Genomic DNA, 19,853 nt, shown 5'->3' on the forward strand with positions numbered 1-19,853 from the left:
ACCACCACCCATCTAGGGGCACACGCAACACAGCTACCCACGGGAAAAACAGCGTGAGTTATAAATCCTCAATTGTGACTTCCAATTTGTGGCTCATATATTTGAAATCTGTTTTCATTGAAATCCCTGTAATGGGCCACGGGGCCTGTCTCAGCATCTCTGCAGGTTCCCTTTGTGGATGGAAGCCTCCTGCGATTCCCTGGATGCTGTTGGTTCTTCAGTCAGACCATCCAAAATATGCCTTCCATATTGGAGGAAATTTCTTTGTGGAAAGTAATGACAAAAACAGTTTTACTTGTGTAAGTTTTTATTAAGCTTTGTCATAACAGAAAAGGAACAAAAAAGATGAAGTTAATAGTGAGGCACTGTTCTGCTGTTCACCTTCGCTGGTCAGACTAAAAGATTCTGCTTGTGTTGTTGACGGTTGGGGCTTTTCTGCTTCTGCTTGGTTTCTGGCACTGATTTTCACCCGGGTCATTTCTAGAGCAATCAGTCTTTAAAATAGGAGAATAAGAGGCAGTAGGTGTCCTAACATTCATTGAACTTTCTATTTGGTTTTCAAAAGCCCCACTAATTAAAGACTGACTAAATCCAGTCACCCACAAAAGCTCATGATAGAACACCCTGGGGACAAAACAACCCCCCCACCTCAGGGTTCAGAAGGAACAGTGATTTGTAGGATTGTTTCTGTTTGATTTTTTTTTTTTTCCTTTTCATGTTAGTCTTATGACTCTTGTTCTAGGAGTTAAAAAAAAAAATGTTAAGGAAGTTAACTTCTGCTGGATACTGAGCCCACAAGGGCTGAGCTCAGGGGCTCCTCGGGGAGGTAAAAAGATGAGAGTCCGCAGGGTCCGGTCAGGCGGCAGCCTTCCCTCCAGCCTCTGCATCTTTCCTGTCACACGGACCGCTGCTGCGCCCTCGGCCGTGTTTGTGACGCATCCGTCACACGCGCGCGCCCGTCGGCAACACCTGAACCCATCTGTGGGTCTGCGATCCTGCCCGCGTGTCGCCCATGCGGCCGGCGACGACGCCTGAGGTGTCTCGTCTTCGCGCCCTTCCTCTCTCGGTCAGGCCGGTGAGGTGACGAAGCACGTCAGGAGCCGGGGGTGGGTCCACCGGGGCCCCATCCCTCACAAGGCCGGCTTCCCGCCCAGATCCCTGACTCACTCTGCGCTTCCCTCTTCCTCTCCCCTGCAGGCAGTGTGACTGGAAACAGTAACTCCACGTTTATTTCCAGCGGGCAGGTGATGAACTTCAAGGGCGACATCATCGTGGTCTACGTCAGTCAGAACTCGCAGGAGGGCCCGGCGGCGCCAGGCGGCGGCGCTGGGGAGCCAGCGGGCCACCCGGTGCAGGAGGAGAGCCCTCCGCGCCGCGACTCGTTCGCCGGCCTCGGGCCGCGCTTCCCGGACGCGTGCACTGGCCTCGACGTGGGCCCAGGACTGCAGGAGCATGGCGCCCCGGCTGCAGACAAGGCCTCGCGGCCGGTGCAGGAGCAAGGGGCGGCCGAGACGCGGCGGTGAGCGGCGAACAGCCGCCGCAGTTCACGGCGCCGCTCGGAACCGCGGGGCCTCCACACGCGGGCCGCGCACGTCGGAAGCCGGAGGCGTGGCGTGGCGTGCGGGGGGGCGTGGTCTCGGGGCGTGGTCTCGGAGGGGCGGGGCCATGGGCCAGGGTCTGCGCCTTCACGCTCCTGCGTTCGGTACCGCTGCGTGAAATGGCCGGGCGTCCTTCGTCCACCTTGCTTAAATGGAATCGAGGACTTTCTGGGGAAAAAAATGTACGTTATTACTACTCTGCCGTCCACAGTCAAGTGTCAGCGCATTGCACAGGTACACGTCGCTGTCAGTCGCTCCGCTTTTTACCTCCTTTCATAGTTTTTCTTCTCCTTTAACCTCCCGTTATCAGCTTATCAGTAGTTTGTCTCTTCACGGCATCTGTTTCTATGGCTGTCCCGTTCCATTCGGGTCTGTGTCCTGCCCCCCCACCACCCTTTCTCCATATTTGATATTTGTATTTCACTGCTTTCATAAAGTTTTTCTTGATACTGTCTCCTCACCCCACCCTACCACACCCACCCGTTTCTTTCTTTTTACTATTTAACGATTTTCTTGAAAATTCTCCTACGGGTGACGGTCTTCTTTATATTTCTTTGACCCCTACTCACAAGTAGGCGCCTGTGTGTAGTGATGGAGGGGGAGAGGGCGAGGAGTCTGTACTAAGCACTTTTGGGAAAAGACTAGGACTGTGAAACCTGGCGGGAAGCTTGGGGAACAAGAGGAGAGACTTTGAGCTTTTGAAAACTTTTCTGAGTTCTCAATTTTCTAAAGGAAAGGAAAATCTCCCTAAATATTTTTAAGTGTGTGTCAACTTTGAGGCAGCCCAAAGCTGCAATTTGTGTCTGACTCCTTTAATCCATCTCAAAATGGTTCATCCCCATCCATATGCCAAGATGAATGTGCATACCCATCCCAGCAGAGGCAGCAAAACTTGGGTAACTAAATCTCTAAAACTCCAGCTTGCTGCACTTGGCATTCTCATTCTTAAGAATGAGAAAAACATGTGGAAAATGAGTAGGCTTTGGGATGGCCTCAGTGGAAAAAAAAAAGGTGCTGCAAAAGTTCAAGAAAGGAAGAATAAAGATGTTAATGTGCATTTTTTCTTTCTAAACAAGAATAGCATAAATGTGTTTAGGCAATAGGCCCCATTTGCTTCCTAAATGTGTGTCTGTAGTTTATCCTTGCAGAAGTGGAAAACTTTCCTGTTATTTTCCATGCATCTGAATTAAAAACCAAATCCTTATATTGTGAACTTAAGAGAATTTATCATAGAGATGCTTTCTCTCAGCATCAGTGCTCTTGTGAGGAAAGATACATTGTGAGTAGGTTAAAAGGAGTTACCTGGGGTGTTTCATCTATTGTGGCCAGTTAGCATTTGTTTTCCTCAAATACTAAAGTTACAATGCCTACTGCTGCTGCTGCTAAGTTGCTTCAGTCTTGTCTGACTCTGTGCGACCCCAGAGACAGCAGCCCACCAGGCTCCCCCGTCCCTGGGATTCTCCAGGCAAGAACACTGGAGTGGGTTGCCATTTCCTTCTCCATTGCAGGAAAGTGAAACATGAAAGTGAAGTTGCTCAGTCATATCCGACTCTTTGAGACCCGGTAGACTGCAGCCCACCAGGCTCCTCCGTCCATGGGATTTTCCAGGCAAGAGTACTGGAGTAGGGTGCCATTGCCTTCTCCGTACAATGCCTGAGCATATTAAAATTGATTTTGTGGATCTGGTAGGTTTTGAAAGCGCTAAGAGTAGTCACTGTCCAGACTTGAATGACCTCAAATGCCCAGCTGAAGGGAATGACCATTGATCAGGGGTTTCTCCCTATTGATTGTAGGTCTGTTGGAGATGCTAGAATAGTAGCTGTCAATTATGATTTTTAACGGAGAAGCAGAGGTGGCTCTATAATTTCTGTGGCTCCTTAGCAGGCATGAAAAATGGCAGAAAATAAGCTTATTGCCGGAATGATCCGTTGGTGAGAATTTACTGTCTGCACTGGCTTTTCTCATCCATCCAAAGAGAGATGTTATAAAAATGGAAGTAACTATTATATGTTATATGGTAGTTCACTGAGGAGAAGGCAGAGCTAAAGACCCAAGTTTCTCCTGTGACTGTCACCATCTCACTGATACTTTACCTTTCTCTGTTTTTTTTTTTTTTAATTTTTCCTACAGAAAGGCACTAATGGTAATTTTTGACACTTTCCCTACTTGGAAATAACAAAAGAATGCTACAGTGAATGTTAAAGTATCTTGAGCTCCTTAAATAAAAGGTGCTAAATAAACACATAAGAATCTACTTTCAAAAAAAAAAAAAGGAATCTACTTTCAGGAAAAGGTAGAATTCTTTCCCACGCTGATCCCTGCTAATTCTATATTGATCCAAAGACAAGTAAATGATAGGAAATGGATAGCAAATATAGCTCTGTGTCTGTGTATTATAGAGTTGTGTATGACAGATGTAAACAGGATGAAATGAAGACAGTAATGAAAAACTGGGGAATGTGATAAAGAGATTATTAAACTTATATTTGACAACAAACTTTTTTCTTGGTTTGTTTAAGCAAATCTTTCTGTGAAATAATGACCTGACTTCTTTCTGATCTGTGTGGTGTGCTGTGGTATTAAATGTTGGTTATATTGTGTCGTTGGTGGAAACCTTGGCAAGAGCTGGGACATAAAGTGCCTTGTTTTAATAATAAAGAATGGGTTGGCTACGCAGTGGAGGAGTTGAAAGGGAAATGGAGTCTAGTGTTTTCTACCCACACCTAGTTCAACTCTCAGAAAGAATTAATTTCTTCGCTCCCCTTATAAGGAAAAGAACAGTTTGAGTGTGAGATATTGGAGCCTTCGTAGGGCAGGAGGAGAGAGGGCCCTGCATGTGTAACAAGGTACCCCAAAACCCCGTGCTTTAGAACAACCACCATTGACTTAGCTCCCACCCCTGTGGGTTGGCTCAACTTGGTTGGTTCATTAGGCCTGGGTGAGCCTGGCTGGACTTGTTGACCTGCGTGCAGATTGCCGGCTGGTTGGCTGGGGGTCGGCCACCTGGATGCTTTACTGAACCCTCTTCCTGTGGTCCCCTCACTCTCCCAGCAGGCTGCCCTGGCCTGCTTGTCCTGGTGGTGGCTGGATTCCCAGAGAGCAAGCAAAACCGTCCCATGCTTTTTGAGACTAAGCTTGAACCGGCAGGCTGGCACTGCTGCCTCATTCTTTGAGCAGAGCAAGACACAGAACCGCTCAGTTTGAAGGGGAGGGGACGCAGAGCTGCAGGGAACCCTGAGGGGTTGGTAGACGGCGAATGGGGCATGGGGCCCTTTTGCCATCTCTCTGCTGCGGGCACATGGTTGGTTATCAGATGGTGTGGGGAGGGTGCATCAGGATCAGGGGAGAAGCATTTCCCAGCCCTGATCAGGGCTTCCTTCTGCAGTGAGCAAGTTCCCTTGCTGCAGAATGCAGTGAATTCCTGCAAATGAGAGACTTGCATTCATGTTTCAGCACTGAAATTCCTTCCAAAGCCAGATACCCATGATGACCGTACTGAGTCTACAGTACAGTACTGTTGCATTCCATTGGCACAGATTGTGGAAAAGTGATAATTTATAGAATCAAGGAAATTGGTGAGATCCTTTGGGTAGAGGAACCTGTTCCATAAACAGATGAACGACATTGTGTTCACCGTTTAGGCGATTTAATGAACAGTCTTGATGGCGAGGTACTGGGCAAAAGGTGAACCTGAGCCCAAGTGCTGGCTCTGGTGGAAGAGATATAATTTTGAAGTTTTTTCTCTTTGACAGTCTCTGATGGCACGTGACTCCCTTTGGCCATCTGCTTTGAGGGGCTCAGGGTATGAGCTGCATAACGTCCTTTTGTGAGAAAGGATAAATCATTCAAAGGCCCAAACATTTGGTTGGTGAGTCTGAATCATTTTTATTCAGTGTGTTTTCGATGTTTGGGCCACGAGCATCCCTGAAAAAGAGGATGAGGATAACTAGAGAGTTCCAGGGGTGTTCTAGCTTGCTGGGGAGGACTGTGAACACTGTTCTGCTGCAGTGCTGGGGAGGGGTTGTCTGTGCAATTTCTGACTCCCCAGGGCTATGCTGGTGAACACACTACCTTGCACCTACTACAGCCTTGCCGAAAATAGATGGGGGCCTGGAACTGGGCCGTGGTGGAGCCAGCAGGGGGCACAAGCATGTCAGGTGGCATCACTGGAAGGTACCAACAAAGGTACGGGGGCACAGAGGCTGGGAACCCTGGACCAGCACTTCCTGGTGGCCCCTGAGGAGGAGCTGCCTCCGTTGGTAGAACAGCCCCATGTGGCCCAGGGTTTGAAGTTAATAAAGTTTCAAGCATGAAGGGACCCCTCAGTGATTGCTGTGACCCTCTGTGACTCACGGCACCGTGGTTTCTTGTGGCTCTTGCGAGTCTGACTTTATGTCTGTCTGTCTGTCTGTCCATGTTACTACTCCAGCTATCTTGACCCCAGGGTGAGGTTGAAACTCATGCTTAGCCAGTATCTCTTCCCCCCATTACCTTAGTATTAATAAAACTAGCATGTACAAACACTTTCCAAAAATTCTCCATTGAAGAATAGTATGTCTAACAGCATAAAAGTTTAAATGCCAAATTCCAGGTCTGATCTGGTAACTTCATTCTACCAGGAGAGGCTGATGAAGTTACCCTTTTCCCGTATCTGATGGAACAAGAGAAGGTTTGCAATCAGACCTGGCGTCAAAACAGCCCCACCACCAACTGACCTACCTTGTGCAGTCACTTCATTTCTGAGCCTTATTTCCACCTGGGTAAACGGAAAGTACTGTTAGTTTCTAGGGCTGGTGTGAGGGTGAAAAGGGGTGAGGAGCTTCCGAGCACCAGCGGAGCTCCTGAAAGTTCCCAACAGTGGAGACCCAACTTGTCACTCTCCACTCTGCCTCTTACTGGACACAGAAGTGATCTCAGACATCATGTTTTCTTCCTGTCATATAGACCACATAGCACTAAAGCTAACTCTGCCACCTCCCTCAGACAGCTTCCTGCTCTCTGAAGCTAGCTCTGAGGGAGGTGCCTTCTCCACAAGCAGCTGACAAGACTGGCTGATCCAAGTTCCCGTTGTCTGACGTCGCTCACCGAGGAGCGTGCGCTTGTGCCAGCTAGTCCCCAGACACCCTCACCGCCTTCCCGGGGCCGCACAGTTAGAACGGGCCCCAGCAGGTCCTTCATCGCGCTGACACTTGGGTGCGGTGAAGGACACTGGAATGTGTGGGTTGGAATGCCACGTTTGTCTTTCTCCTAGAGTCCTGGATTTCTCTCCCAGCGTGGGGAGGACAATAAATTGGCCGCCAGCACAGAAGAAGTTGTGGTGTAGGTCCAAATCCCTTTGGGCAGGAACTGGAGCCCTGCGAAAGCTTTCACTGTGACCAAGGTGCTTGATTTCTCACGAGATGTAAGCCTGGAAACAAGGCTACACAGACTGTAGAGTCACGAGAAAAACTGCGTTCTTATGATGAGGCTCCTATGTGTCACCTTAGTCCAGGCAGAGGCAGTGAATCATCACCGAAATGGAAAAGCAGGTTCATTTTATTGGCTCTTATGGCCTCTCTATTTCAGTGGCAAAGAAACCATGAAGAAAAGATGCATATTTAAAGCTCTTAGAGCTTTTCAAAAATGCTTACTCTATCATGGGAAAAAAGCAAGTTTTTGTTTACATCAGGTTTATGGAGTTTGTAATTTATATCCACTACAATTCACTCTTTTCAGGTGTATAGTTTTGTGAGTTTTGACGAAACTGTGCAGTTGTGTGGCCAGCACTGCAGTCAGGGTGTAGGCTGTGTTTCGTGCCCCTCACTGTTCCCATTTCTCTTTGTGGTCAGTTTCCTCCTCACTTCCCTTCATATTCCCGGAAATCACCATCTGTCTCTGTCTCTGTGGTGTTGGCTTTTACAGAATGTCATCCAAATGGAATCGTGAAGCTGAGTTTATCTTCCTTCAGCATGATACCCTTGGGAGCATCTAAGTTATTGGGTACATTGGTGCTTCATTTTTTATTGCTGACTAGTATTCCATTGTGTGGATGTACCACCATTATTCACCTACACTTGTATTTTTTCCAGCTTAGGGCAATTACAGATAAAGCTGCTATAATAATTTGAGTGGACATGTGTTTTCATTTCTCTTGGGTGAATACCCAGGTGTGGAATTGTGGGATCATAGTGACAGTGAAAGTCGCTCAGTCGTGTCTGACTCTTTGCAACCTCATGGACTATACAGTCCATGGAATTCTCCAGGCCAGAATACTGGAGTGGGTAGCCTTTCCCTTCTCCTGGGGATCTTCCCAACCCAGGGATTGAACCCAGGTCTCTGCACTGCAGGCAGATTCTTTACCAGCTGAGCCACCAGAGAAGCCCAAGAATACTGGAGCAGGTAGCCTGTCCCTTCTCCAGTGGATCTTCCTGACCCAGGAACTGAACTGGGGTCTCCTGCATTGCAGGTGGATTGTTTACCAGCTGAGCTATCAGGGAAGCCCGTGGGATCATGTGGCAAATATATATATTTAACACTAAGAAAGTGGAATTGTTTTCTGAAGTGACGGTACCACTTTGCATCCCCAGTCGCTCCACATCCTCACCAGCACTCGGTAGTGTCAGTTGTTTGTTTATTTTAGTTTTAGCCATTCTAAAAGATGTCATTGTGGCTTTAATTTAATTGACATTTGCAGCCCCTGACTGAGCATCATTTCATATGCTTATTTGGCCGTCTTAACCTCTTATTTGGTGAAGTGTGCGTTCATATTTTTTGCCTATTTTTTAATCGGTTTGTTTATTTTTTCATTGTGTTTTGCAAATTCTTTATATATTCTGGATATGAGAATATATAGGTTTTTACGCCTTTTATTTCAGTGACAAAGAAACCATGGAAAAACACATATTTAAAGCTTTTAGAGCATTCTTTATTTACTATTAGTGGAAAAAAAAGATCAGAAATTTTCATTTTATTATAAAATCAAGTGTCAGGGAATGTAAACCAGTAGCATTTATTCAGAGTAAATATGTCTCCAATAGGACCTCTTTGCACAGCGGGACTCCAGGTGGAAGGGCCCCGAGCTGCTGCTAGCTCTGCGGGCTGCTCTGGCCTCTGGGACGTTGTGGAATGCTGCTGTCTGGCTTCTAGAGAATACGTTCACCCATGAAAACTGTGAGTCTTGTGTTTTACTTGTTGCCATACATGTCTTTATGTGGTTAGAAACATGAAATGTTTTCTATCGATGTTTTCTGTTTTCATTACTTTATGTATTAATAATACTATTAGGCTTCTCAGGTGGCCCAGTGGTAGAGAATCCACCTGCAGTGCAGGAGACACCCAAGACGCGGGTTCAATCCCCCTGGAGAAGGAAATGGCAACTCACCCCAGTATTCTTGCCTGGAAAATCCCATGGACAAAGAAGCCTGGTGGGCTCCAATCTGTGGGTTCGCAAAAGAGTCATACATGACTTAGTGACTAAACAACAACAAAAATAATATAATAATAAAGAGGTGCTGGGAGAGGGAAACCATGAAAACAGACTGCAATGCCACGCTCGCCAGTGTCTGGAAACGGGGAGCTGGTAGCCTTGAGGGAGATTTTGTTATCACGGTAGTGGTTGTTCAGTCACACGAAGGTAAAGCCAACTGGTGTCTGTTGGCTGGAGATTCGTTATAATGGGATCCTCATGCCCTGACAGAATCACTCTGCGGTTGTCCTTGGTCTGCAGAGCCGGTGGGGGGGGGGACAGGGCAGGCTGGGCTGCATGGAGGCGCACCAGCCTCCTGAGACTCTCTGCCCTCAGGAGCTTCGGAAGGATTGGGGGCATCCATGAGAGGCCCAGTGGGGGAAAGGTGCCGAGGGTCCCCAGTCGGGCTGGTGCTGAAGAGCTGCCGCTGACAGGCGGACGCTCCCACGGCCGGCCGCTTCCACCTCACCTCTGGGGACAGTGACCGAGTGGGAGCCAGGTAAGCGCAGCATTGTTCCTGGAGGCTCCCCTCCCTGCAGCAGCATGCAAGTGTCTGCTGTAAATAAATCCGCTGTGCCTGCCTCCGGGGGGAGCAACAGCAGTGACCGCTGCCAGTCCTTCTACAGGAAGACAGGAGTGTGGGTTGGCCTCAAGGGGAAGAGAGAGCCTCACCTCCCATGGGCTGTAAATGCCACTTGGGCAAGTACCTACTACTTGTGGGAAGTGAAAGTGTCAGTTGCTCAGTCATGTCCAGCTCTTGGCGACTCCGTGGACTGGGGCCTGCCAGGCTGCTCTGTCCACGGGGCTTCTTCCCCACCCAGGGATTGAACCTGGACCTCCTGTATTGCAGGCAGATTCTTTACCCTCTGAGCCACCTGGGAACCGTTTGTTGAAGCAGCCTGCAAAACTCTTCACATATGTGTTATCCCATTTAATCATCACAGCAAATACGTCAAGAGACATTTGTTACCTTTATAGAAGAGAGAATAGGGTCAGTGGGGTTAATGAACTTCACAAGCTCACAAAGCTATTATGTGGGTTTTGCACCTAAGTCCCAAGGTTTGCATGCCTCCCCACTGTTACAGTGACTTTTTGGATGGTGGTCATGATTGTATCTACTATGTTTTGCTTCCACTAAAGTATCATGAAGTATTCTGTTTGGGGCTATAGAAAAGTAGTGTACACTAGAGTTGAACTGATGTGGATAGAATAAATCAATGATGGAAATTTTTTTTTAAGCCCCAGACCCTCTTAAAATCAAACTTAGAATCTCCCAGATTCAGTAGTGAGCCCTAAAACTTCGCATTAGACACTTTATATCCTAAGCATACAATCTGTTGGCCCTCTGTCCCCAAAGAGATTCCGTTCTCTGAATTAAGATGATGCTGGTTATCCTTTCTTGGCACCTAGAGCAAGAGCAGATTCACATACAATGACAGAAGGATGAGCACGCCCACTCGCCTCCTGGACACTGGTCTGCACCTGCCTCTGCTGGGTGAAGGCTGCAGGGCTCTAGGCTTCTGTCCATGACTGTGCATTCATTAGAGCGTTTATGGTAAATAACGAAACAGCCTCCACAGTGTGGTTGAGAGATCTTCAAAGCTGAGCAAATACAATCTCAGCAGTTACCTGACACTTCATATCTGGGCATCCGTGGATGGTGTGGATGGTGAGCAGGTGTCCGTGGCATGGAGGGCACCTTCCAGGAGGGACGGCAGTGGCCACTATTCTCCAGGAGCAGTTCGGTCAGTCGCCGGCCCTACCCACCTAAAAAGTCTGTCCTCTGGGACAGAACAAAGCAGCTACAACAGAACATCCGGACTAGTGATTTGAAAGAGGACCTGCCCACCTTCCCTACACTGGTTTGCATCGAGTGTTAATGAAAGCTTATTCAACATCAGCATTATACTTAGGAAATCACGAAATGATTGATTTTTAAGTCAGTTTTATTGAGTCAGTATAATTTAGTACAAGCCATAAAATTCACCCTTTCTAGGATTGCAGTTCTATGCATTCTGACAAGTGTATGTGGTTATGGCTTTCCAGGTGGCATTTTTGCTGCTGCTGCTAAGTCGCTTCAGTCATGTCCAACTCTGCGACCCCATAGACGGCAGCCCACCAGGCTCCTCTGTCCCTGGGATTCTCCAGGCAAGAATGCTGGAGTGGGCTGCCATTTCCCTGTCCAGTGCATGATAGTGAAAAGTGGGGCAGGCATCTGGTAAGTGAGGACTAGTTCGGGGTCGTTGTAGGGGGTGGGGGAGTTACTGGGGCTGCCGAGACATGGGTTTGAGCCGATGGGTTAGGGTATGAAGTTAAAGAAGTATCCGTGGAGTTTTGCAAGCCTGGCCCAGGGGAGCGGGCACAGGACGGCTTGGCCAGGGCAGCAGGTGGGGCGTGAAGGGGAGCGAGGCAGGGCCTGGGAGGGGCCAGTGCGGCTCCTCCAGCCTGGTAGGCAGCACAGGGACGGTGGCGGCCAGCCTGAGAGAGGTGCAGGGAGACACCGGTGTGACCCGCCAGCCCCGGAGGAGGAGGAAGAGCAGGAGTCCGCGTGGACAGGGTGGCGAGGCTGCGTGCAGATGCGCAGTGCCCGCAGCCGGACAAGGCGCGGGGCACGCCTGCCCCAGAGGGGCAGGGAGGATGCCGGCCAGCGTCCTCCGGGTCCAGGGCGGAAAGCAGGCGGGAAAGGCAACCGGCGCGGCTGCTGGCCTGAGACTGGCTCCTCACACCTCGGCACCCAGCGGGGGCTCCTGGTTCTGCCGGCCCTGCTGTGCTGACTCCTGGGTCCTGCCAATCCACAGGTTGAGCTGCGACATCACCACCCTTGAGAGGTGCAAGTTCTTCTTGCGGCCGGAGGCTGGGCCCTCTCGGCTCTGGCCCACCAGCTCTTTCTCGAAGAGGTGGCGCTTGCTGGCGACATCCACGGGAGCCCCGAGGAACTCAGTGCGGGACGGGCTTGCACACTTGACGGACTCTGATCTCTGTATGGCCGAGTGGTATCGCTCCAGCTTCGGGCCTAATTTGACCGAGCTGGCCGGGAGCCTCACGCTGGCGCTGCGGGTTAAGGCCGCCTCTGAGCTGTCTCTCCGGGGGCTCATCCGGAAGGAGGTGGTGCGGGGGCTGGAGCGCTGCAGGGCGCTGCTGAAGGTGGGCGAGGCCCGTGTCGGTGAGGGGACCTCGGCCTCAGCATCCGTGCTGGGGGTCCTCACCTGCAGAGTGACGGGCGGGAGGCCGCCAGCCCGGGGCAGAGGCCCCACCGAGGACTCGGGCTCCTTCTCAGGCCCAGCGCCCCGCTGCCCCCGGGGGCTGGACGGGCGCCCCACTGAGGCTGGGTGCTCCCGGGCCTGGGGCCGGCTGCATCTCGAGGCCGGGGTCTTCTTGAAGACGGTGGCTTTCTCAGACACCATTCTCTTCTCCGAGACGCTGGCTTTGTCTGGAACCGCCCTCTTTCCTGAGACGGCTCTCTCCTCCAGCACAGCGATCTTCTGGGACACGGAGCATTTACTGGGGCTGGGGGTCTCAGGGTCCAGGCTCGCTTCCGGCTCAACCGTCTTCGCAGCAGACGGCTTCTTGGAGCCGGCAGGCGCCCTGCCCGCCAGGCCCGCTTCCTCCGCGGAGCCGCGCTCTGGGCTCAGTCTCCGGCCGGATGGCGACGGCACCTGCACCTCGGGCGCCGGGGGCGGCTCCCTGGCCTCCGGCGGCGCCGGGACGGGGGCCTCCCAGCGCCTCTGCCTCCTCTCCTGCCGCATCCTCAGGACGGCCCAGACATCCTCCTCATCTCTGGGGTCTGGGGCCGGTGGCCGGGGCCCCTCTGCTTCCTCCACGCTCAGCAGTCTCTCGGGCCGGCGGGTCCTCGTCGTCTGTGGCGAAGCTCAGGTTCCGGTGTCACCGCCGGCGTTCTCGCTTCTGTTCCTCCTCGTCCTCCAAGGTCCAAGGGCCAGGCTGGACAGAGCAGCCCAGATCTTCCTGCTGACCGACATGCCGCCGGACCGCCGCGCGTCCCGTCCGCCCGCGCCAGGACGTATCCGTGGACGTTTTGCGAGCCTGGCCTGGGCTGCTGCAGGCATTCGGCCATCCTGTATTTACTGAGCTCCACCTACCTGCCAGACACTTCGGGACACTGGTTTATGAGAGAGTGTGGCTTTGTGCTCAAGTAGTTGACAGCTTAGTGGAGGAAACCGACCATAAACAAGTTTACAAGCAAACACGGTTATCTAAGATGGTAGTGAGTGCTTTAAAGAAAATCAAGCAGAACAAAGTGATGGAACAAAGCGAGGGGCAAGTCTTATGAAGAGCTGCTGAAGAGTGTTAGGAGCAGAAGGAATAGCAACTGCAAAGGCCCTATGGGAACATAAGCTGGCTTAAGGAGAAGGCAAAGGGCCACTGTGAGTGGAGCGGAAAGGGGAAGACGAGACCAGGAACTTATGCTGGCCAGAGTTTGCAGGGTCTGTGAGCCAAGACGAAGATTTTGACTTTTATTTGAAAAGCAGTGGAAAGGCATGTGAAGGCCTCTGTGCTAAAGAGTACCATGCTGTGCTTTATGACTTCAGATTACCCTGACCCCTCGTCAGAAAGATGTGCCTCTTCAGTTGCTCTTGGGCAATGAGAATGTGGGAAACCCGAACCAGAACCCAAAGCCAGAACAACGTTAGAGACCCCCTCATTGTACAGATGTACAGGTGTGAAAAATTAAGTCCCAGAGAGGTGAAGGCACCTGGCCTTTTAAGAACCCTAACTGTCCCTTCCTAAAACCCTTCAGATAGTTTATTTGCTTTAATGGTGGTCCTCTAAATTTAGGGGCATCAGTATCACCTGGGAACATGTTAAAAATGTGTATTCCCCCAAAACTAAAAACACTATAAGTATAAAATAGGTGTTTTCTTCTGATCTTCTATTGTAATGGAAAGTGCATAGAATTTGGAGTTTAAGAATAGAAATTTGGTAAACCGCTTAACTGTGTTTTAATCTTATCTTTAAAATACTGTTGATAATAATTGTAGTGAAAAGTGTTCCAATTTTTTGGTCTTAGAATCTCTCGAGACTTTTAAAACTTTTGGAGACTATCGAGAGTTTTTGTCTGTATGGCTTGTATCTATCATTATGCCATTTTAGATGTCAAAACAATTTTCCAAAAGTTATTTATTTAAAATAATTAAATTGATTACATGTTAACATAAAAAGCATGTCTATGAAGAATAGTTTGCCCGCAAAAAAAATTTTTGAGAGAAATGGCAAAAAAAAAAATTAAAGTGAAAAGTGAAAGTGAAGTCGCTCAGTTGTGTCTGACTCTTCTCGACCCCATGGACTGCAGCCCACCAGGCTCCTCCGTCCATGGGGTTTTCCAGGCAAGAGCACTGGAGTGGGGCGCCATTGCCTTCTCCACAGGCGGCACTTGTAGTATACTGAAGAACCTGACTGCCAATGCGTTGAGATGTGTGTTTGACCCCTACATGGGGAAGATCCCCTGGAAGAGGCCGTGGCAAGCCACTCCAGGGATTGCCTGGGAAATCCCATGGACAGAGGACCCTGGCAGGCTATGGTCCATGGGGTTTCAAAGGGTCAGACATGACTGAAGCGATTTAGCATACAACACATGTAGTTGTGTAGCTCCACCATAATGAAGACCGAGCATTTCCATCTTTGCAGAATTCCCTGTTGGTCCTTCATAGTGAATCACGCCACTCCCCTTTCAACAGCCCCTGGCACCCGCAGATCCTAGAGCGTTGCCTTTTCCACAGTGAATGGAATCCAATGTGTGGCTATTGGAATCTGGCCTCTTTCACTTAGCAAGGTGCTCGTTTCTGCTTGTGTCAATGGTTTGTTCCTTTTTATTGCTGAGTAATATTCTTTTGAATATTTTGAGTTGACTCACTGGAAAAGACTGATGCTGGGAGGGATTGGGGGCAGGAGGAGAAGGGGACGACAGAGAAGATGAGATGGCTGGATGGCATCACCAACTCAATGGACATGAGTTTGAGTAAACTCCAGGAGTTGGTGATGGACAGGGAGGCCTGGTGTGCTGCGATTCATGGGGTTGCAAAGAGTCGGACACGACTGAGCGACTGAACTGAACTGAATATTCTTTTGCATGAATGTAGTTTGTTCATCCATTTACCAGTTGAGTGACACTTGGGGTATTTACAGTTTGGGGTAATTATGAATAAAACTGCTGTAAATCTTCACATACACGTTTTTGTGGGGACACAGTTTTCATTTCTCTTGAGTAAATACCTAGGAGTGGGGTTGCTGGACTGTCTGATAAGTGTGTGTTTGCAGTACAGCAAAGTACGAGAGCCAGTTGCCTCCATCTTCTTCACCAACACTTGATATTGTCCACAAACTGGCTCCAAACGCAGCTGAGCAGTTTGTTTTGTTTCCTAAAGCAAGGCTTCTGTGGGCTTTAGATCTATCCAAAGAAGTTAATAATGAGATAAATTCTTCTGGGTAATTGCACTCTTAAATTATGGCTTTTTCCCTCTTATTATGTAATTAAAACTTTACAGCCAACATCTTCAATACTGAAGCAGTAAGTAGGTTAGCAATTGATCCTGTGCTCAAGGGGTATTTTTAAACATACAAATGAGGTTATATTTTCATTAAAAGGAAACTTTCGACTTCCTTAATGTTGTTTTGAAAAGAATGTGAAGATTCCTGGGCTCTGGGGAAAACCGAAACCAAAATTAGAACAATGGTAACCGTGGCCTGCTCTCATTTCTCTTCTAGGAAATGGTTGATTTTTAAAGTTAGCTCTCTATAGGATGCATATGGATTGTCTGCTTCCAGAATTCTGCACAACCAGCTTAGAATACATCCTGAGTTTGCCCTCATCTACTGCAAGTCCACACTGCCAGCTCCGGCGCCCTGCATCATCAGGGTGACCTCTCCCTTGGCCCCCAGTCTGGCTCCACACTGCATGGCCTGTAGCTCCCACCCACTCCCTCACACCCGCTTCTCCCACCTCCACCCCAAGCAGAGGAAGGCACTCGGAACCATCTTTGCTCTACCTAGAATCCAGGCTCCTCCACTTCCCCCAGAAACAATTTGCAGGTTGGTGAAGACAGATTTTTACACTATCACAGAAGTCCTTTTCTCTTGAGCCACTCTTTTCAGGGGGCTCCCCAGATGGCACTAGTGGTAAAGAACCCGCCTGCCAATGCAGGAGACAAGAGACGTGGATTCAGCCCCTGGGTCAGGAGGATACCCTGCAGGAGAGCATGGCAGCCCACTCCAGTATTCTTGTCTGGAGATTCCCCTGGACAGAGGAGCCTGGCGGGCATAGGGTCGCAGAGTCGGGCACCGCTGAAGTGACTTAGCACACACACACCCTTTTTCAGTACGGGTGTTTGTTTTACTTTGCACAAAGGGGCAATCAATGTATTTTTCCCAAAGCAAAAAAATCATCTGCCCCCAAAGATGACTTCTGGCCCCCAGCTGGAAGTCAGCACAACGGAGAACCACTGAAGCTTTGGAGTTTGGGGGTCACTTCCCCCCCTAGTGTATCAGGGACAAGAGAACCCGTTTTAGATGGAGACCTGAGTCTTTGACTCAGGGATCACTCTGGACGAAAGGTGTTTCCCATATAGCTGGGCCGGCGGGGTGTTGTAGGTTGAATTGTGTCTCCCCACCCCCCCCAAAAAAATGAAGTTCTAACCCCTGAAACCTGTAAATGTGATCTTATTTGAGGAGTGCGAGGTTCCTGCCTCCTGCCTTAACTGCTGTGGATGGCGTTACTCCCAAGAATTTAGAAGCCCACACAGGACTACACAGATCCCTCTGCATAATCAACCCCTGGGTAGCTCTGTCCTGGTCTTAACTTATCCCCACCTCCTTTTTAAGGCTCTTTTTTAAAAACTGTTGATTTATTTATTTTTTAGCTGCACTGGGTCTGTGTTGCCGCACGTGGACTTTCTCTGGCTGCAGCGCCTGTGTCTCGCTCACTGAGTGGCCCTCTTGTTGGGAGCACGGGCTCTGGAACACAGGCTCAGCAGTTAGGGCACACGGGCTGAGTTGTTCCACCACGTGTGGAATCTTCCCAGACCAGGGATCGAACCCATGTCTCCTGCATTGGCAGGTGGATTCTTATCCACTGTGCCACCAGGAAAGGCCATCTTTACGTATCCTTGGTATGTAACCCCTGCATGTGAACTCACCTCCACTCCACAGGCTTGTCATCAGCCACGGACAGCCTGCACCCACTCCAGCCCCGCCAGTGCCTCCCAAATAAATCACTCCCCAAATGCGACCTCAGAGTTCTGGACCTCTCAGGATCTGAAATAGCTTTACCTCAGAAAGTCTTAGTTGGTTGTTGTCTCAGCAGATGTTATATAAACATTTGATTATTAAAGATATTCTCAATTTGCATAAATGTTTATACCATGTTAAAGATGAGAAGGGAAGTGCTATAGTTACTGCAAACTAATTTTACTAATTACTCAGAGCACAACATGATCAGTGGTTTCAAACGAGTGGAGAGAGAGAATGCCCTGGCGGCCCAGTGGTTCAGACTCCGAGATTTCCTTAGATTCCGGATTCCCGTAGGTCAGAGAAGTAAGGTCCCACAAACCATGCAGGTGGCTAAAAATAAATAAATAAAGAACAGAGAGAGGTCCTGAGTCCTGAGGATTCAGTGCTGAGTGCTGAGAAGTCGGGGTGGACCGGGCACCAAACACGGGTGTGTGAGGTGGGGAGCAGCCGGCACCCTCATCGATGAACTCAGGACCGGCGGTGTGGCTGAGATGCCCCTGGTCCCAGCTCCAGGCCTGGCCCCTCAGCACAGCCTCCTGCCCATCGCACAGGGGTCCCTGCACCCAGCTAGATGGCTGGGCCCACGGCCCCCAGATCCTGCACTGGCCTCAGCTCAGAGGAGGTCGTTTTCCAGAAGCTGTTAGCTCTTTCTGTATATTGCATTTCAGTTGTTGTTTTTCAATTGCTCATTCATGTCCAACTCTTTGTGACCCCATGGACTGTAACATGCCAGGCTTCCCTGTCCTTCACCATCTCCCAGAATTTGCTCAGACTCATGTCCATCGAGTTGGTGATGCCATCCAACCATCTCTTCTGTCATCCCCTTCTCCTCCTGCCTTCAGTCTTTCACAGCATCAGGGTCTTTTCCAATGAGTCAGTTCTTCGAATCAGATGGCCAAAGTATTGGAGCTTCAGCATCAGTCCTTCCAATGAACATTCAGGACTGATCTCCTTTAGGATGGACTGGTTGGATCTCCTTGCTGTCCAAGGGACTCTCAAGAGTCTTCTCCAACACCACAGTTCAAAAGCATCAATTCTTCCGCGCTCAGCTTTCTTTATGGTCTAACTTTCACATCCATGGCTTTTACTGTCCAGACCTTTGTCAACAAAGTGATGTCTCTGCTTTTTAATATGCTGTCTAGGTTTGTCATAGCTTTTCTTCAAGGATCAAACATCTTTTAATTTCACTGCTGCAGTCTCCGTCCCCAGTGATTTTGGAGCCCAAGAAAATAAATTCCGTCACTGTTTCAATTTGAGTATTATGTCTCACGTTCTTTTTATTCTCTTTATTATAGACTTAAAAAAAATAATGCCGTTGATTTGTTGGAAAAATGGGTCATTTACCCCGTAGAATGCTGCACATGCTGGCTTTAACTGATTCCTTGCACAGGCTGTCATTTAACTAGTTCTTCCTACTGTTTCTTCTGTAAAATAATGTTTATATCAAGACTCACAATTAGATTCAGGTTTAATTATTTTAGGCAAAAAGCTTCCTGGGTGGTGCCATGTCCTACTTTTTCATCTTGTCATGAAGTCCATTTGTCTGATAGTCTCACATTTCCAATGCCTGTGTCCTAGATGGAGCAGCGGATTCAATTGGTCTGATGATCACTTCATTAGAAAGTTCTAGTTTTATTTCTGTTTTATGGGGATGTTTTATTGTCTTTTCATTCTAGTCAGCAACCAATATTTCAAAGGAGGTAAATACCTCAAAGAAAAAGTAATCTGCATTTTGCTTTTCACAACTCTTAAGTACTCTATGATCTTTTTACTGTTTTTTAATTGAAGTACAGTTGATGTACAATATTGCATGTTATAGGTATACAGTATAGTGACTCATAATTTTTAAAGATGATACTCCATTTATAGTTTTTGTAAAATATTGGCTGTGTTCCTCATGCTGTGCACTATATCCTTGTGGCTCATTTTATCCCTCCTGTTTGTACCTCTCACTCCCCTCCCCCCGAGATTGCCCCTCCCCCCCATTGTCGTTCTCTGTATCTGTGAGTCTCTTTTTTGTTATATTCACTAGTTTGTTGCATTTTTTTAGATTCTATATATAAGTGATATAACGGTATCTGTATTTTTCTGACTTATTTCATTTTTACCCATGTTGTTGCAAATGGAAAGAGTCCATTCTTTTTTATGGCTAAATAGCATCCCACTGTATGTGTATACACCACATCTTCTTTATCCATTCATTTGTTAACAGACACTTAAATTGCTTCCCTGTTTTGGCAGTTGTAAATAAGGCTACTATGAACATTAGGGTACATGGACCTTTTCAAATTAGGCTTTTTGTTTTTAGAAAGTTTTTATCTTCATGAAGTTCTTTCCTAAGAGTGTCATCTCTTCCTGCCCCCAAAGGTTCTCCTGATGGCTGCAGCATCCACCAGTGAGGGCTGCTCAGTTCCATTATTCCAAAGTGGCGAAATGGCGGTTTTTAAGTTATATCCCTGGTGACTCAGGCAGAAAGAATCCCCCTGCAATACAAGAGACACAGGTTCGATCCCTGGGTCAGGAAGATCCCCTGGAAAAGGGAATGGCAACCCACTCCAGTATTCTTGCCT

At 48.7% G+C, this 19,853-nt stretch overlaps 2 protein-coding genes and 1 long non-coding RNA gene across 8 annotated transcripts in view; 2 read left to right on the forward strand and 1 right to left on the reverse strand.

The window, feature by feature from the left end:
* Nucleotides 1-4,095, forward strand: part of TNFRSF11A (TNF receptor superfamily member 11a) — a 61,077-nt gene extending 56,982 nt beyond the window's left edge. For all 6 annotated transcript variants that reach the window (XM_070464497.1, XM_070464500.1, XM_070464501.1 and 3 more), the window contains exon 10: nt 1,198-4,095. In XM_070464497.1, the coding sequence (XP_070320598.1) occupies nt 1,198-1,523 (326 nt within the window). In that variant the 3' untranslated portion in view covers nt 1,524-4,095. The remainder of the gene's footprint in view (nt 1-1,197) is intronic.
* Nucleotides 343-1,258, reverse strand: LOC139034125 (uncharacterized). The gene is made up of 2 exons (XR_011486569.1): nt 1,168-1,258; nt 343-494 (listed from the first exon to the last, which is right to left on the reverse strand). It is a non-coding gene; the product is annotated as an uncharacterized lncRNA (long non-coding RNA).
* Nucleotides 1,531-14,961, forward strand: LOC139034124 (uncharacterized). The gene is made up of 4 exons (XM_070464505.1): nt 1,531-1,832; nt 8,615-8,747; nt 11,089-11,260; nt 11,841-14,961. The coding sequence occupies exons 1-4, from the start codon at nt 1,779-1,781 to the stop codon at nt 13,126-13,128; spliced, it is 1,647 nt and encodes a 548-aa protein (XP_070320606.1). The 5' UTR covers nt 1,531-1,778; the 3' UTR covers nt 13,129-14,961.
* Nucleotides 14,962-19,853: the final 4,892 nt, after the last annotated feature.

Source organism: Odocoileus virginianus, unplaced genomic scaffold, assembly GCF_023699985.2.
Source record: "Odocoileus virginianus isolate 20LAN1187 ecotype Illinois unplaced genomic scaffold, Ovbor_1.2 Unplaced_Contig_26, whole genome shotgun sequence".
NCBI lineage: Eukaryota > Metazoa > Chordata > Mammalia > Artiodactyla > Cervidae > Odocoileus > Odocoileus virginianus.

Coding starts and splice junctions, on each gene's coding strand:
- LOC139034124 (XM_070464505.1), top strand. CDS start 1,779: ATGTACGTTATTACTACTCTGCCGTCCACAGTCAAGTGTCAGCGCATT. Junction 8,748..11,088: donor TACGTTCACCCATGAAAACT/GTGAGTCTTGTG, acceptor ATGGCTTTCCAG/GTGGCATTTTTGCTGCTGCT. Junction 11,261..11,840: donor AAAAGTGGGGCAGGCATCTG/GTAAGTGAGGAC, acceptor GCCAATCCACAG/GTTGAGCTGCGACATCACCA.